This window comes from Malus domestica, chromosome 11, assembly GCF_042453785.1.
Source record: "Malus domestica chromosome 11, GDT2T_hap1".
Lineage (NCBI taxonomy): Eukaryota > Viridiplantae > Streptophyta > Magnoliopsida > Rosales > Rosaceae > Malus > Malus domestica.
This window is the reverse complement of record NC_091671.1, coordinates 40,633,064-40,651,946: the sequence shown is the minus strand read 5'-3', so window position 1 is coordinate 40,651,946 and position 18,883 is coordinate 40,633,064. Positions and strand designations below refer to the sequence as shown.

The window sequence follows — 18,883 nt, the reverse complement described above, 5'->3', positions numbered from 1 at the left end:
TGAAGCAAAACTTTCAGCTTCTATGTTTGGGAAAAATTATGCAGAACTATCAACATCTGATGCTCAGTGGAAAAGTAGTAATTTCTCTGAACTTGAGAATTTCTTGTATAGTTTCTTAGACGGGTCAACAAGCATAGGAATGGAAAGAATGAAAATTAAACTGGAAACACGGTAGCAATTGCAGAAAAGCTACTTTCTGCTTGTGAAACTCTTGTCACACAGGACTGCCGATATGCCAAGCAGGACTTGGCCTCAATAAATGATATAGTTGTGAAACTCTCTCCATATTAATTCCTTAAATCTCCAGTCGCCAATCTAATGTAATGAAAATATTCCTTGTCCTTGTTCGGCAACACGAAAGCTTGCCCGGGATCACTTGCCAGGCATATTCTAGCAAACAAAGGTGAAAACCTTGGCGAAATCGATTGTAAAACCAAATTTGCACGTAAAATGAACACCACGGATTTCTTAGGATGACGATGTACAACACTGGTTTCCCTCGCTCAATTGGCAGCATTAAGTAAACCTTTTCCGTGTCGTCTGCAGGCAATGGGCCGGGGTTGCCCTTTGTTGGGAGACAGCAGACCCGAATTCCACGATGACTTGCTGCGGGTTCTCTAGCGGGGCTTATTGAACTAATGCACAGAGCTTGTCCGGTGGGCATGGGATTGCCTGTGGGAGATGGAATTGCCCATGGTGATGAGTAAATATTAAGGACTCAAAAGCAAACGAGGAGGATTTGACGATGAGTTGAAGGAACTCGGGTTTTATTCACATTCTATATAGTGGGCTTCTTTTTAGCTTTAGCTTAGCAAGGATTAAGGAGCCTAGGATAGGATAGGTTTCATATGTTCATAGAACCAACAAGGCCCAAGGCCAAGAAACAAACAGAGGGGTGCCCAGCACACCCAGAAACATAACTAAAGAGAAGCAGGATACAAACAGACACCACCACAAAGGTCACCAGCGTCATCCCAAATCCCTATACAAAAAAATCCCCCCACCTAAAGAGGACATGGAAGAGAGTCTTTGTTCAAAATACCCACAAACGAAGATGGAGGTTTCATATGTTGGTTAACCAGCTAAAAAGCATTCCAATTTTTACAATCCAAATTCATCGAGCAACAAAACCTACTGACAAAATCTGCCTCGTTCACTAAAAGAAACTATCAAAAAACTCTTTTGTTCCTTTCTTAGCCTGAATGTTCAAAATTTTATTCACATCATTCTGCTCTTCCACCAAATGATCCTGCATACGATTGAACAATAAAAAGTCAATGCAGTGCCTTCATTACCAATTTACTACCACACCAAAATTATAAAAACTGCTTTCATGAATTTTTATTTCCCAACAACAATGTCTTTCCATTTTCTAATCACACAAAAACAAACATAATTGGCAAATTCACGAATTGAATCAAATCCAAACGAAAAATCAAGAGGGTTAAAACAGTGAATATATGCAACCTTCCTCCTCTAAAAAGACTTTCAGAAAAAAATAAATCCCAAAACGACCTCTAAACAAACCCTAATCTGCAAACAGAAGAAAGAAGAATGCCATAATTAATTTTTTTACTCATTGACATTTGAGAGTCCCGAGTTTACCTTTTAAAATGTCAACTCGAATGGTTCCGTCGCCCTCGCCTTTCCCTTGCCCTTGCCCTTTCCCGTCGCCGTTGCCTTTCCCGTTGTTGTTGCCATTTGCCTCCTGCTTCGACGGTGGTAGAGGACGGACAGGAGGAGGAGGAGACCCCTTTGTGAGTCCATATTTTGCGTAATGTTCTGCAACCTGCTCCAGGTACTCAAGACGGGTTGTGTTCTCACACGACTGGTGAAGCAGGGAAACGATGCGCTCCTCACTCTGCTGGCTGAAGCAACAGCCTTCACCCTTCAACGCTTCCTTCAGGCTACTCTCCTTCGCCTTTAACAGTGTTCTGCCGGACTTCCAGAAAAGATCTGCACTGCCGGCTAGGAGGTTGATACTCTCTTCGTCCTCTGGATGGATGAAAATTTTGATCACATGTCTGGGGTGGGACGAAGAAACATCGTATTCCACCTTCACCTTTGGTTCAACGGCGGCAGCGGAGGTACCTCCTGCTTTGGCTCCAGTCAGCCGCTTGAAGAACTGTCGAAATGCACTCATGTTCTTTTTCTGCGTTGGGTAGCTGTGAGAGAGGAGGAAATGATGTGACCTTTGAATTGACCGAAAAATATATTTTACAGTTGATGGTGCCCTTCCCCTACTCTTTGCTCATTTCTTTTTCAAATTATTTTGATCAGACGGCTGAAATTAAGGAAGAGTACGTGAAAATTAAAAATCTATCCACCCCATTAAAGCATGACAGACAGATTAGTTGTTATTTGAGATCCTACGGCCATAAAAAAATACCCGCTAGCTCCTTCAAACCCCGTATCAGCATATCAATTTCCATTTTTGTGTGGGCCCCATTCCCTTTTCAACTTCGTTGTTACCGTGCCACATTACTCCTTATTTTCATTGTGATTTCCGTGGATTACTAAACATACATGTTTCTTGAGAAATTCTAAGCATTACAATGTCTAGTCTAATAGTGGTTCGAGACGGGTCCATATTATTTTATATACAAAATGGGGCGGGGCGGGTAGGGTCCATAATAAAAAATGAATACATAAAAGATATTTTATCGAGGTTGAATTATTTCTCCACATCAAAATCATTCCAATGTAAATTGAGGTCTAACGCGGTAATAAAATGAGGCCTGCATATACTTTAGTACCTTAATATGAATTTTTTTTTCCCACAACGATATGAATATAAGGCACGTCACATTGAATTTAGGGAGTTTTAACGAAAAACCCGCAATACTGTTCACTTTAACAAAAAATCACATTTTTATACTAAAAAGTCAAACCTAGTACTATTCACTTTACCCTTTATTTTGTCCTTATCGTTAAAACTCAAAGTTTTCAAGCCTTTTTCATTAGTTTTCTTTAAATTTATGAGAATGAGATATTTTTGTGTCCTCTTCTTTTTTATCAACAATACGATAAATGATGAAAGGTATGAGGTCTAATTTAAGTGAGAGCTAAGACGCATGCGTTGTTCGCCTTACCTCTAGTTCACACCCAATGAGAAAAACATCTTCACATTCGATACGTAGGATTTTAGACACGTATCTATTATCCTACATCTTAATTCGACGGCACAAACGCACAAAACTATACATGTTGGACAAGACGTGTCCAAAATCCTGTTATATATACTAAACTCTAATCAATAATCAGCAAACATAGATAAAAAGATAAAAATTGCGTAAATACTAAATACGTAAATAAATAATGGAATTCGGAGACGGGATTTCACATTTTTTCTCTCATACACTCATCTTAATTTTTGGGAATGAATTGAAGAAGATCAATGAACAAAAATTAACATGAGTGAGTAAAAAGTAAAAAGACTATGCGAATAGCAAACCCCTTATAATATCCCCAGTTGGTTGAGATAAGTTGTAACTTTTTGACCTTGTTGAGTTTTAACTAGAAGAGCAGTGGTTACTTGTTGGCTTCAATAAATATAAAACAAAAGAAATTTGTATGCGTTTCCGCTATCTATCTATCTCAAGCATGAAAAAAAAATTAAAAATTAAAAATCAAATAGTTACCAAACGGGTCTTTTAATTTGGTTTTGCTCATATTCGCTATTGTTTCTCCAGCATCTAGATTTTAATTATTCTTATATGTCATCGAGTTATGCAAGGCGATATTAATTTTTCTCGTCTTTTGGCATTTGATAACCGTTGAACCGTACAAAAATGTTGCGTAGAGTTGGTCTTTTGGAAAGTTGACTAGTAGTGAAAAGTGATGTTGGGATGGATTGGGATATGGCGGGTGGCTAGCTGCTAGTATGTTCCAGTGCAATTACAAAAGGACCGGCAACAATTACTTTTCAAAGGGAGAACATTATTAAATTTTGAGTAAACTGTCGATTTACTCTCTGAACTTAATGTCGATTTATTCTCTGAACTTTCACCTAACCTTTGATTTCCCTCTTAACTTTGCTATTGGAAAATTAAGGACTCGAACTAATTTTTTTAGCCGATTTGCCCCCTACCGTTAGTTTTTCATATATTTCATCCATATTTCCGTTAAGTGAGACCGTGCACAACATGTGAAGATAGTCAAGTTATTTCACTCTTAAAAATGATTAAAAAACTAAAAATAAATAAATAAGCAAAACTTTCACTCTATTTTTTCTCGCTAATTCTTATCCTCAATTTTATTTTTCCCTCTCATTTCTATGCATGAGAAATGACATATGGTGTTATTGTCTTCATAAGTAGCTCAGTTAGTCTTTTTCTTGAAGCATGTACTACCATTTTTATTTTCTCTAACAAATTAATAATTTGACAAATGCGCATGGTGTTATTGTCCAAAGCAATGCATTAATATAAGAAACATATTCATAAATTTTATGAACTAGGGTTTCTCACAAATTACAGCGAAATTCTTATATATCACGTAAAATAATTCAACAGTTTAATAATCCAAAACAATGTAAAAAAAGGTTTGGGTTTTGACCCGCCGGAGGCATTCCGACGTCGGTGGAGCAAGGAATGTGACGGCGGTCGTGTTAGATTTCTCAGAGGATTTGGGGTTCTAAGAGAGTGAGGGAGGAGTGGTTAACTAGAGAAAGAGTGTGTGTGGGAGAATGAGGAAAACGTTTAAACGAGGTGCTAGAGAGCTTGCTGAGCTCGTGTGGTTTGCGTCTTGGTGAGTGGTGGTGGTCTTGGGAGGGAAATATTTGGCTCCAAGCCGAGCCTAACGGAGTTTATCCAAGCCAAGTCGTTCAATAATGGTGGTGCATAAAGTTAAGAGAAAATTGTAGCAATGGTCCCTCAACTTTAATCAAATTGGAGCAATGGTCCATCAACTAAAAATTCATTACTATTGGTCCCTCAACTTATCAAAATGTGTAGCTATAGTCATTTTCATCAATTTTGTAAGAGTATAAGCACGTCTCGGCCTTCAGGTTCTAGAGCTTGAAGACAAAGCTACTAGTTCTGCGAAGTTCACAAATCGTCGACGCCGGATTCGGTCACCGTGATTATATTCGTAAGAGTATAAGCACGCCGAATCGACATCAGAGTATAGGGACACAAGTATTCAAAACAAATATATGTCTTGATTATGAAAGTGGTTCGCCCGTCAGAATGCCGAACTTTAAAACCTACTTGCGAATAACCAATCATAAACGACTCGGCGTTCAAATCACCGAGTATAGTAACTTGTAACATCTCGCTTCGCCGAGATGACCTCTGCCGATAAGGATTCGAAAATCCTTCTCGATCAAGACTTAGATAGATAACCAGTCGGCCCTGTCGCAGTGCTGTTTATCCAAACTGAAGGTGCTCCACGATCGGCTGATTTTGCCTCCACGGTGCTGTTTATCCAAACTGAAGATGTGTTGGCGGAAAAGGGAAAACAAAAATCTCAAGGTTGTTTAGAAGTTTCGCGTAAAGCGAGGGTATGCGCAGGGCAATTTGTGTGTTGAATTAGAGAGAGCTTGTTTCGATGTCTTCCCTCTCTATTTATAGCAGCCAACCTGTATTGAATCCCACTCACTCCCGGATTAGAACTCTTTTCCCTGATCCAACTTTATCTCGGCCAATCCTATTCCTACTAGGACTTTGAACATAACTCGTTACCAGGCCGTATTCAATTCCAGCATCCTGATCCTATCGAAATTCCTTCTCATAACAGGACTCATCCACATCCCCAATTCCCGATGGGATATGGCCAACTTCGACTGCGCGGCCCGTGAGCTGAATAACCCCCAACGACACCTGTACACGGCCTTTGGGCCGAGAAGGATTCTAAACTCGGCCCAACCAACACTGGGCCGAGAACAATTCTAAACTCGCCCCAAAACAATATTTTTGGGCCCAAACAAAGAGAAATGGATGTAATCACTAATATTGGCCCTTTTTCTTTTCTCTTATGAACATTTTAACCATCAATATCCAAATTAATCGCCTTGTTTGCGTTTCTTGTTCGTCAAGTCACATATGTGTATACAAGTGTATTGCCAAACATCAATCAGATCGTCGAGTTATATCAACTCTACATTTAACTCTTGAACACATTTGTTGGCTAGCCAAAAACATTCCTAGGTTACGGTGATGGAGAAAATAACTAAACGCGTGCAAACACAGGAAAAAATGCATAAAAATTATGTTACAAACTTTGGCCTAAATAATTAGTCTCCGTAGCAACACCTTTAACCAAATACAAGGCACAAGTCTTTTTTTTTTTTTTTTTTTTTTAGTACAACGATATATTTTACATTAAGGGGAGGAGGAGTTTGGAAGCCACACAATAGGCAACCTAATTTGGTATCGAATTCGTCATCCACAAGATTTGAACATAAGACATCCCACTCACAAATTAAAAAAATATCACCAGATCGTAATCCTGAATGACAAGGCACAAGTATACATTCATTCATAGAAATGGCAAAGAGAGTTGGTCACCATGGAAAATGAAACGTCAGCAATATCTTTAAAAAAAAATAAAAAAAATGATTGTTTGATTTTGTGGGTTGGCACAGAGGGTCAGAGACAGAGCGATCATTACAGCCCCCTATGCTAATGCTATGCGGCGCACTGAAACATGAAGGCCTTAGGATGGGACCCACCTGTAATCCCCACTGAAAGCTTGTGGACTTCTCTGGTGGTTATTAGTTTTATACTGGGACCGCAAACCCGTCCGTACAGGTATAAGGCAACCTTTCTTCAATGTGCCAATCCCTTACAAGAAAGGGATTCACCATAAAATTTAATTAATGTTTTTTATTTAATAAAAAAATAAAAAAGTTGGTCGATACAGAAAAGTGAAACAGAAAACCTTCAATTTGTTATCAGTGGAGTGTGCGTTCCCAAAAAGTGAACACGTGGGCCTCCAGAAAGAGAGAGAGAAGAGAATCGTGGGGATAAGGTTGATGGGCATGTAATCTTAGTGTGTTCCAGCATCCATGTGATTGGTACCCCGAAGGCCTTGGAAGCAAGGAAAAGGGAGCTTGTGATATTCTTAGCATCTTTAAACGTTCAAGAGTTGGAGAAATTAGCCCGGTCAAGATTATTTACCAACACACTCTTTTTACCTTTCACTTACACCTTTTAATATTCGATCATTGGATCGAAGAAAATGTGTGAGAGATATATTATATAATTGCTCAAAAAATTTACATAAATCTAGCTCAATTATCACAATAAAATTTAACTGTTGCTTGACACATTAAATGATAGGTACAAAATTTGGACACATGATGAATTGTTTCTCGGTCGTTAATCCTAAAACCATTCCCTCTTAAATCAAGATTTTAATTACTAACATTGTGCGGGCTTCACTCGTGTTTAATTTCTGTATGTATGTTTACTAGTTAACATAAATAAATCATCATAATTTTAACTGAACTCGGTATTCACCCTGGATTGCAAATAAATAAAACATGAGTCATGTGCAACCACGAATAGGTGTAGAATTGATAAAAATAAAAAATGCCGATTTAGAAAAATTGAGGAAAAAAAAGAAAAAAAAAATACACTAATCGCTTTTGTGATAACATGTACACGTACAAGTTTTTATAAAAAAAAATAAAAGAAAAGTAAAAAAATGGTACATGCAAGTCCAACATGGTTCAAAATACCCTTACAAACGGTGCAGCGCAATGCTAGCCCTTTCTCCCTTTTCTTTTAAGGAGGAGGATTGTCTGCCCTCCAAGTTTCGGTGCCCTTCCATGCCCTTCTGTTTTGTGTGGTCACAGTTAAGTCACGTTAATATTTTATATTATTTTTTTATAGAGATAATAAGACAAAAATAAATAATAATATAAAATATTAACGTGGTTTAACCGTGACCACACAATCAGGAAAGCATGGGAGGGCACGGGAACTTGGACAATCCTCCTCCTTCTTTTAATTGCACAGCCAAACTTTGACAGTGGGACCCCCACATAAGCCAAGCCAAGCCAATGACTTGCATGGGTACCTCCTTCTCCTTCTTCCTTCTTTTTCATTATTATTTAAAAAAAAAAAAAAAATCAGTGTGAACTTGAAAAATGACATGTCGTCCTTGGGGCTATGACTTGTGCTTAATTTGTTTTATTTTATTTATTTTTTTCAAATCAGTGTGAACTCTGAAAAATGACATGTCGTCCTTGGAGCTATGACTTGTGCTCGTCGGCCATGGAGGAGCCACCGTCAGCCACCGCCACGGAACCACCGTCGAGTACGTTTCATTATTTTCTCCCCTCTCTCTCTACCTCTCTCAATTCTGTGAAGTTGTCTGTACAATTTGACCTGATTTGGTTCGTTCGTTCGTTCGTTGTTGAGTAGCAGAAGAGGACTAAGGCTCACACTCAGACTCAGAGCACTGAGGACCATGAGAAACGAGGTCGACCTGCCGATCGGTGACTTCGAAGAAACGAGGTCGACCTGCGCTGGACCTTCCGCCGCAGAAACTCGCCGGTATCTCACCTTGATTGGTACTTCAATTCCCGAACTAATTACGATCGAATAACCATATTGGAAACGCCATTAGAAATTATCCACTAGTTATTAAATAGTTGAGTTGGTTGGTTTGTAATTTCCTTTATGCTTGAGTGCTAGACTGACAAACCTCATTTATTTTCCTCTTGTTCTGCTTCTAAGAGTGCTTCGGGGATACTGTGTTTGCAAAATGCAAGTGTTAGTATCAGCTTTCTATTTAGTTTATTTTCTCTTAAGCTGGTGTTTAGTATTTTGCACTATGCTTTTGCTTTTCGATGATGAGAATCCATTGATTGAGCTTACTGATGATGATGAGGAGGATGCAACAAACTTGGTACGATACCAATTCCTTGTGCATCTGTTAAAAAGGCTGTAGCCTGTAGGGGAGAGGATTGTTCCCGCCACTGATAATCGAAAGCCATACTTTGTAAATCATAGCAAAAATGTTGTGTTATCTTTGTCTTGCTTGGTATTTGTCCATGTTAGTCAAAGCATGCTTTCCTTCAAGTTTACTGTCCTGTTTATAGTGTCTTTTTGCCTGCCACAACTCTGCGTGTTGATTTATGTTGGTTTGGACGAAAATATACAAAAGAGGACGCGATTCTGAATTTTCCAGGAAGTATTTGAACACAACAGACGAGATATAACTCTTGCCATCATGAAGAATTACCCGTTACTTCTATGTAAGTTCATGGATGACAAAACAAAAGTACCATCACTTATTGAATATATCGTGCGTATGAATCCTGAGCTACGTTCACTCCACTTGAGTGTCCCTGCGTCACTGAAAAGTGAAAACTTGTTTTTCCTTCCAATTACCAAAATCTGTTGTCATGTCAAGTTTGTTAACTGCTCTACAAGTTCTAGCTTCTGGGGTAGAATTTCTTAATTTCACCAGATTAGGATACCTCTTTGGTTGTGACGGACTTGAGTGATTTTTTTGTCCTTCATTCGTACCCTACGCTGTCCATGCTTGTTTCCTTTTTCTGTTTGCAGCATATTGATAAACACTCTCTCCTTGATTCGGGGATATTGTGCTGTCTCATTCATATTCTCAATGCTCATCTGGATCCTGATGAAGCCAATCAAAAGCAAAAGGCTACTGATCGTGATGAACCATTTCCAACTGAGAAAGATTATGACGGTGATGCAGGTCAGGTCCATCGGCTTGAGGTAGCTTTTACTTAATGGTACATAAAACTACACATGTTTGTTACACATTGACATATGCAAAGTCTGATTTTGAAAACACAGTAGGCTTAATAGCTGTTACGTTGTGTTTGGTATAAGTAGAACCTTGTAGCATTTTGAAGCGCGACATTTTTTGAACATGCCAGGATTTGTTGTTATTCTAACATCTGTCTTTTTCCCTGTTTGAGGTGTATATTTAACATATTTGAACTACAGCCAGTAGTAGCGCGTGGCATTTTTTTCATACTGAACTTAATCTTTGCTTGTACGTTACTGTGCTCTTGTATTTGTTAGGTTATCGGTTCATGGTATGTTTTTAACCTTCTTTTTGTTTCTAACCTATAATTATGCGGGTACATGGGATTGCTGTGCATATTATGAAAGCACTGGCAAACCATACTTTGGCAGCACAAAGTTTGATTGAGGATGATTCTCTTCAGTTGCTCGTTCAGATGGTTGCGAATGGCTCTTTGACAGTCTTCTCTCGACATAAGGAGAGCCCGGTTCTGCTGCACAGCCTTCCCTATTTGTAAAGACATAGTTGGATAGCAACATTTTCCAGAGTCATAATCTTAAATTAGGTTTTAGAACCCGTAATTCGGATTTTGTTTGTGCTAAGTTGTGGTTATCTTTCCAGATTCTTGTTCTTCTCTTGGTCAATGACAACAGGAGCACAGCAAAATATATTTGCAAACATCATCTGGTATGGTAATATATTATATGCGTGCACTTCATTGACAATGGTTAAATCCTAAATATACTAATTATGACTGCTCAACTGACCTGCATACCGCACATATACACTCTAATGTTGGATAAGCATATAGTTTTATTATCTATCAGCAACATAAGCTAGCCAATGATGACTACACAGGCTATGCTGACTGTTTTAGTATGTGGATTTTCAAATCATGGCGTTATCCATGCTTTTCTTGTTATTGTTTTAAAATTATTCTCACATTATGATTTTATGTTTCCTCTGTGCAGATCAAAGCTCTTTTAATGGCTGTCAAAGATTTCAATCCTGATTGCGGTGATTCTACATATACCATGGGCATCATGGATTTGCCGCTTGTATGTGTGGAAGTATCATATAGACCTGGTAATTGGTTCATCGGCCTTCCTTCTTTTCGTTGAACTAAACATCTATTCCTTGTGCTGTGTTATTTTAATGTGATTTTCTGCAGCCTTAGTATGTCTTGGTTCTGATATGATAACATTTTTAGCCGGTAGAAGCTGGTGGTGTCTGGCTTAGGGAGGATATACGTAATGCCGAACAAAGAAAAGCTCTTTCATATATGTTTCTGAAAGGTACCAAACGTTACTTTCTCATTTGTAGCATCCGACTTCATAGAAAAGAATGAAGGGGGCAGGGAAATGGAAAATGGGAGAGAATCCATTTATTTGATCCTAATGGGAGAGAATTCATTAGGATGTGTTCTGTTTCCTTTTTCGTTACTTTCCATTCATTAGGAGATGTGCTTAGCTGGTAAAAGAACTGGTTCTACTGTATACTCCTCTCTTTTACCAGCTTCTATTGAACGCTTGTTACCTTTCAGAACATATATGTAAGAGTTTTTCTTTGTTAAGTAGTTAGCTCTGATGGTTTCATCCTTTCATCAGGTACAATTCTTTTACTTTATGTCTGTGTGAACCCTTATTTCGATTGAATGTTACTTCTTCCTCCAAAATAAAATAGAAAATAGAGGTCTTATTTTTCCTTGAAATTTACGTTTTCAGAGGACGTGATTGTGGGTCATGAAATGTTGCCATGATGAAGAATTACCTGTTACTTAAGTTCATGGATGACAAAACAAAAGTACCATCACTGATTGAATATATCGTTCGTATGAATATTGAGAGCTACGTTTACTCCACTTTATCGACCTTGTGTCACTGAAAACTTGTTTTTCCTCATTTGATTTTTGTTGGATCCAGTTACCAAAATCGGTTGTCAATGTCATTCATGTCTGAGTTGGAGACCTCTATTTGGTTTTAACTTTGATTTTTTGGTCCTTCATCCGTACCGTATGCTGTTCATACCGTATGCTTTTCATACTTGTTTCCTTTTTCTGTTTGCAGCCTATTGATAAACAATCTCTCCCTTGATTCGTGCTGTCTCATTCATATTCTCAATGCCCTTCTGGATCCTGATGAAGCCAATCAAAAGAAAAAGGCTACTGATCGTGATGAACTATTTAAAAGTGAGGAAGATTATGACGGTGATGCAGGTCAAGTCCGTCGGCTTGAGGTGGCTTTAACTTAATGGTACACAAAACCATACATGTTTGTTACACATGGATGTATGCAAAGTAGAACCTTGTAGCATTTTGGATCGTGACATTATTTAAGCATGCCAGGATTTGTTGTTATTCTAACATCATATCTTCCTCCCTGTTTGAGGTGTATATTTCGCATATTTGAATTACAGCCAGCTACTAGTAGTTGTTTTCATACTGAACTTAATATTTGCTTGTACGTTATTATGCTCTTGACATGCTTAGCAAATTTCAAGCTCCGGTAACATCGGGTAAATAGTGAGCTAAAGGAAGAACTGAAAAATCTGTGCTCTCACGTTTTACAGTAAATTTATAACCGCCCAAAACTGATTCGTGCTGACTTTTGTCAAGTTGGTGCTAATGAGGGAGAGTGAACATTTCCTCTCTAATTGGTGGTTAATATTACTCAACTCTTTATTAAAATTCTAAGTACTAATCCATGCCATTAAGTGTGCCCGGAGAATAGTACGATATTCATTGATAACAGTTATTGTACAAGAGGATAGAGTGCAGAACATAGCGTTATAAAATTTTGTCGAGGCTTTCAACTTAACCAAGAAAAAAAAGTACAACAACCAAGCATTATCCCACTAAATGTGAATCCTAGAAGGTTACTGTGCTTAGTTTTGCGTCAAGTCTTCCGTTAACTCCAAGTATTCCTTACCTTCCTTTAAGTTCCCCAATTCATACGTATAGAAAACAAGTGCAAGCTACACCTATATGTAAAGCAAATCGAGCAAGACGGTGTGCATCACCATTAGCTTGACCAATATGGTTAAACCGTAAAATCATCTGCAATGTTATGTCCTGGCATCGACCGCACACCCTCAACCACATGACCAAAAGGGAGAAAGTGGTGTTTCACACCCGATTATTATTTTCACTAACATGCTCAATTGTCAGGACACACGACTGCACTTATTGATACAGAGTCTTGCTCGTGGAAATTGGATGTGTTACAGGAGTTGTCTTCCGCTTACCGCCGGATCGGTTAGTATGGCACTACAACCTTCGGGGTGCTTATACTGTGAGTAGTGGCTATCGGGTGGCTAGGGCGTTGGTACAATCCACCTCGGCGGGCGCGTCTTCATCCCAAGGGAGTAATGCTTTTTCATTTCTTTATAGAAGTTCGGTGCATTTGGTATCGAAAATCCGTGGACTCGGTCAGTGATGTGTTTTTTGGTAACGTCGTGAATGATGTGTTTGTTTCTTCTTACATAGGTCTTCCTGCCATTGTAGCAAGAAGCACAATGCTGGCTTCTAAATCCGATTCGGTTGTCCTTCCTTTGGTGGCAAGATATGTGCAAGATATAGATGGTGCCATAAATGCATCCAACTCTGAAGGAGCTGACTTTCTTATGTACGATATTGCCGGACAGGAAAATGTTCTTCTGGCACTCAACAGTCTGTTTAAAACTGTAAAGTTACCAATATTTGTCACGTTCACTTCTTATAACGCCTTATATAAGAAGGAAAATGTGGATGCTCATGATGGTCCCATCGACAGTACAAGTGTTGCTGGTTTTCTTAAATTGGAGAATAGAGAAAAAAAGTTCATAGAAGCAGAAATATCAGTGTTGCTTAAAGCAATAAATGTCATCCAGAAAGCTGCTCCACTGGTGATCATTTAATTAAAGAATTTGGTAGTTAAAGTTAATATTGAGATAATCATAATTTCATTCATTTTTATTCGTATACTTTATGATTAAAAGTGGAATATTGATTTTGAATGACAGATGGAGGAGGTTTCACTTCTCGTTGATGCGGTTTCTCAAATTGATGAGCCATTTTTGCTGGTTATAGTGGTAATTGTGTGCTGAACTTCAACAAATTGTGGTTCCAGGAATATACATTGGCATTAGCTCTATATTTCATGTAAATCCTTCTTTTCTTCATAGTATATAGAATTTAGAATTGAGGTGGCCTTTGATAACAGTTATGCAGTAGTTCGTGAGAATTGCTAATAAAAAAGTTCAGTGATATTTAAATTTGTAAGCCATTATTGGTTTCAAATGTAGACCCGACAAACAGTTTGGTTCTATCATCTATATACCCTTAGCTAACCTTTAGGAATTAACTACACTACGTCTCGTCTGCTATTGTATACGCCTAGGACAATACGTTTAGTCGCATGAGTGGTCATCTTGCCTTCAATTTGCCAAAGGGCACTAGTTCTTGTTTGGTCTTTGTTTGGATTAATGCTTCCAAACTGACTGTTTTAGAAGTACACCTTAATTTAGTTATTTGTCATGTTTGAGCTAGAAGAATCATGAGGGGAGTATCGTGTCATTTTCTACAGTTGGCTTTATTCATGAACTCTGTCAGAATGTTTATGGTGGTTCTCCTATGACACTTTCTCTCTTTATGTCAACAGGGTGAATTTAACTCAGGCAAGTCAACTGTTATCAATGCCCTTCTCGGGAATAAACATCTCACGGTACACTGAGATGGATGCTGGTGAGGAACAGCGTTGTGAAAGGCATCCAGATGGTCAATATATATGCCACCTTCCTGCTCCAATTCTTAAAGAAGTGAGTAGATTTCAAACTCTTATATTCAGTTCAAATGGTACAATCCCTTATTAATAGGTTTTTTATATGGTTAGTCTGCCTTCGTTTACTTGAATATCATACGTATCATGATGGTTGGATGCACAAGATAAAAAGTTGTGTGTTGCAGGCAGAACAAAATCTACCGCACATCTAGTCTATCATCTTCCCAGGATTAGATTAATGCTACTTTATGATTAAAAATACATTTTGTAGTACGTACTTATTTTATTTTAAATTGGACGCAGATGAACGTTGTTGATACACCTGGAACTAATGTTATTCTCCAAAGGCAACAACGCCTTACTGAGGAATTTGTGCCCCGTGCCGATTTGCTTCTTTTTGTCATCTCTGCTGATCGCCCGTTAATTGAAAGTGAGGTATGATTTGTTTTGTTCGTCAAATTGCATGACATGCTGCTCAATGCATCTATAGACTACAAATTGACAAACAAAGATTTCACAGGCTTATATGGTGCATCTCATTCTTTTTTCCAGGCTTCTTTCTTACAAAAAAAAATAATAATAATAATTTATACAGAATAACTGGATGCTAGTTAAAATATACATCTCGGAAAGATCATTCCCCTCTATTCGAATGTGATTGATAACAAGGTTTATCGAAGGATTCTCCGTTGGTAGATAATAGTCCAAAGCTGCAAGTAGCTGAGCTATATGGCTAGAAAAACATTGTTGCGGGTCTCAAAGTCTTTTAACTGATTCTGACTTTGGTTAATTATATATGTTAGACTGGTGCAATAGTTTTACCTATTCATTATTTTCACTAAAGCTGAATTCAATTTTGTCACTGGTGTTTTCTCCAGGTTGCGTTTCTTCGTTATACTCAGCAATGGAAGAAGAAAGTTGTGTTTGTCTTGAATAAATCTGATATCTACCGCAATGCCCATGAGGTTCTAGCATTTCATGCATATTGAATGTTGATATTACCTTTAGTAATCCTATTGCAGAAAAAAAACCTGTTAATATGATGCTTCTATATCAGTTTGAGCTTCTCAATTGTCTTCATGTTGCTTTATCTAATTTCATTATTTCTGCAGCTTGAGGAAGCTATGTCATTCATCGAGAAGAATGCACAAAAACTTTTGAATACTGAACATGTGACTTTATTTCCTGTGTCTGTGCGCTCTGCTCTTGAAGCAAAACTTTCAGCTTCTATGTTTGGGAAAAATTATGCAGAACTATCAACATCTGATGCTCAGTGGAAAAGTAGTAATTTCTCTGAACTTGAGAATTTCTTGTATAGTTTCTTAGACGGGTCAACAAGCATAGGAATGGAAAGAATGAAAATTAAACTGGAAACACCGGTAGCAATTGCAGAAAAGCTACTTTCTGCTTGTGAAACTCTTGTCACACAGGACTGCCGATATGCCAAGCAGGACTTGGCCTCAATAAATGATATAGTTGGCAGTGTTAAGAACTATGCAGTTAAGATGGAAAATGAAAGCATAGCTTGGAGAAGAAGAATTTTATCTGTGGTATGTTTTGCACAATTTGATCCAGTGGCAAATTGGTTGTATATTTTCAAACATGAGTTAACGCATTGTGCATGCACATGAAATTGCAGATTGATATTAGCAATTATCAAATCTTGATCTGTTGCTAACTATGTTTTCAAAGGGGAAAAATCCTCCACGATTGCTACCACCTTGAGGGTTCAAAATGACATAATGGGTACTGCATTTTCAGATGCACAAGTAAGTTAATAGCTTTTTCCCCTATTCCTTTGTCTAGCCCTGCAGTCTAATTTGAATTATGCAAGGATTATGCCTGTATGAGTTCATAAGACAGAATTTCATCTCCTGTTCAGCATAGGAATTAAAAGAATTATATTCTCTAATTGTTTTTCTTCCTTTATCTATTGGTTTTGTGGGTTTTAATTCTTCTTCTTTTTTTTGTTTAATTTCAACATCTTGTCATAAAGAAACAACTTGGAGAATATGTGACATGGTTGCAATCAGATAGTGCTCGTGAAGGAAGGATGTATGCAGAAATGTTTGAAAAACGTTGGCCTTCATTTGTCTATCCGTACAGTGGGGTGCATTCGGAGAATTCGCTGAAGAAAGTAAACGAACTCAGCTTGAAAGTGAAAGAGGGCTTCAGTACCAGTGCTGCTTCCAAATTGTTTGAGCAAGAAATACGTGAAGTGGTAAGCTCAGTATAGAATATGAACTAAAAGTTGATGTTCTTGATGAAGAACTAGTTATGATTAAGTCAATCTGTTTTGGACATTTTTTGCTTCAACTGCAGTCTCTGGTAACTTTTGGTGGACTTGGAGCGGCTGGTTTATCTGCTTCACTTCTGACATCTGTGCTGCCGACCACATTAGAAGATCTTCTTGCTCTTGGTCTTGCCTCAGCTGGCGGGTAACGTGTATTCTGGAATTTGACTATTCGTGTCTGCCGTCATTTACTTGCAGATATCTTTCAATTCTTGAAGCTTGAGCCTTGAATGTCAAGGTTTTGCTCAAACATGGCAGAACTCCTTTCCTCTGCGACGTATAATTCATGTGTATTATTTGCTTCTTCTTTGATATAGGTTATTAGCAATATCAAAATTTCCAGCTCGTCGGCAAGAGATGATAGAGAAGGTGAAAAGGACTGCAGACGCCTTGGCACGTGAAGTTGAAGAGGCGATGCAGAATGATCTTTCCGAAGCTATTGGAAATATGGAAATCTTCGTGAAGAACGTTAGCCAGCCTTACCAAGATACTGTTTGGATTAAAACTTGACTTTGGACTCAAGGAAGAAGCTGGCCCAAAAGGAGGCCTGGAGGAATAGAAGATCAAGGCCCGGCCGAAACCTAGGAAAGCAGGAAAGGGCCTTTTCTGACTTGATACAATTCATAAATGACCACTTGCTTACCTACCCAAAGACCAAGTGGTGTAGACTGACCAGACTGCACATCCCATAAAGTACTTTATGGTGGCATTACATGTAAAAAAAATGATGAGTCATCACCCTCAAACCGCATTCGGGCAAGGCTGCAGCTACAGAAGGCCAAACCGAGTTGTCTATAAAAAGAGGAAGAGAAGACAGAAATAAGGACACTCAATCAAACAAACAAATGCAAGCCCAAACTCTGCTCAAAAGCCAGATTTGACTTCAAAACGAAGCTGTAGTCAGCCCAAGCCTTCATCCCATTCGGGACAAGCCTTTATCCCCCGCGGGATAATTTTCTCTTCAAACCTTTGCAATAGCTCTGCTACCTTGTTCGAACTTGTTGTAGTATCGATTCACTTTCTGTATCTCCCTCTCCCCCTCTCTCCCTCTAAGCTTTCAGACCTTTGACAAAACTACAAATATATGAACCTGCAAGACGATTAGCCTTAACTGATAAGGTTTAATTTTGTCCGACCTTCTTTGCTTTGTCTTTGTCTTTTCATTCTTTAAAGCCTAGCAATATGTTGTGTACTTCCAGTTATATGCAAGTTATTTCTAGCATAATAATGATGAAAATGCTTTCTCAGTATTTAGATCCGATTTGAATATATCTTCAGTGTTCAAATCAGATCCAAGTCCTAAGCCCTCGGGCATGTAAATCTGATCAGTTTAAAAGTCCTTGGCCTCAAGGCATAAAAAAGAACTTTATGTGGACTTAACCCATCCACGACAGTCCTTGATAAACGAGAAGTCCGAAGTTACTTGGGGCGCAAGTAATCGACCTAACTCTTGGTTTTGTTTCTATTATATCATAATTATCATAGAACGCTTAAGTATGGAATGGATTCTGATAGGAAGCCTCAAGGCCTACACCTAAGGCCCCACGAAGGCACCTATTTGGATTCATTTCGTTCTACGGTCTAGACTGTTCGAGTATAAGAACGAACTCTAATGGGAAGCCTCAAGGCCTATACCTAAGGCCCCACAAAGGCACCTATTTGGGTTCGCTCTACTTCTCGGACTCGGGTAATCAGAAGTATAATAGTTAAAAGACTCCTGCAATCACGAGACCGAATATGATGTGTTCGAGCACTGGTTTAGTTTGACAGGAAGCCTCAAAGCCTATACCTAAAGCCCCACAAAGGCACCTGTCATATCTAACACGGTTGCTCGGGTATATACATATTTACAACTAAAACACGACATCCATTCTACATCTGCCATACTAAAGATGGCAGTGGCACGCCTGAGCACCTCAAAGTTAATCTTGATTGTGAGCCTCAAGGCCTACACCTAAGGCCCCACAAAGGCACCTTTCAAATTAACTCTGTCCTTCTCTTTCAGCCTTGCCCGACGAGTCTTGCCCGATAAAAGACTTGCCCGACGAGACTTGCCCGACCAAGCCCGATAGTGAAATAGAAGCCCGACAGCTGCCCTCAA

The 18,883-nt window shown here is 38.6% G+C and overlaps 1 protein-coding gene, 2 long non-coding RNA genes and 1 pseudogene across 4 annotated transcripts; 3 read left to right on the top strand and 1 right to left on the bottom strand.

Annotated features, from left to right (window-relative positions):
• Positions 1–1,028: 1,028 nt before the first annotated feature.
• Positions 1,029–2,206, bottom strand: LOC108171995 (uncharacterized). The gene is made up of 2 exons (XM_017328904.3): positions 1,606–2,206; positions 1,029–1,249 (listed from the first exon to the last, which is right to left on the bottom strand). Exons 1-2 carry the CDS (start codon positions 2,141–2,143, stop codon positions 1,224–1,226), a joined length of 564 nt encoding a protein of 187 aa, XP_017184393.3. The 5' UTR covers positions 2,144–2,206; the 3' UTR covers positions 1,029–1,223.
• A 5,959-nt stretch (positions 2,207–8,165) lies between these two features.
• On the top strand, positions 8,166–9,033 carry LOC139189330 (uncharacterized). Its single transcript, XR_011573163.1, has 2 exons — positions 8,166–8,265; positions 8,376–9,033. It is a non-coding gene; the product is annotated as an uncharacterized lncRNA (long non-coding RNA).
• Positions 9,034–9,843: 810 nt separating this feature from the next.
• Positions 9,844–12,094, top strand: LOC139189328 (uncharacterized). Of its 2 annotated transcripts, XR_011573160.1 has the most exons (6): positions 9,844–9,981; positions 10,101–10,245; positions 10,354–10,419; positions 10,704–10,818; positions 10,943–11,027; positions 11,799–12,094. It is a non-coding gene; the product is annotated as an uncharacterized lncRNA (long non-coding RNA). The 2 variants fall into 2 exon arrangements; XR_011573159.1 differs by lacking the exon at positions 9,844–9,981 and having other exon boundaries at positions 10,061–10,245.
• A 1,004-nt stretch (positions 12,095–13,098) lies between these two features.
• LOC114819817 (probable transmembrane GTPase FZO-like, chloroplastic) lies at positions 13,099–17,422 on the top strand (annotated as a pseudogene).
• Positions 17,423–18,883: the final 1,461 nt, after the last annotated feature.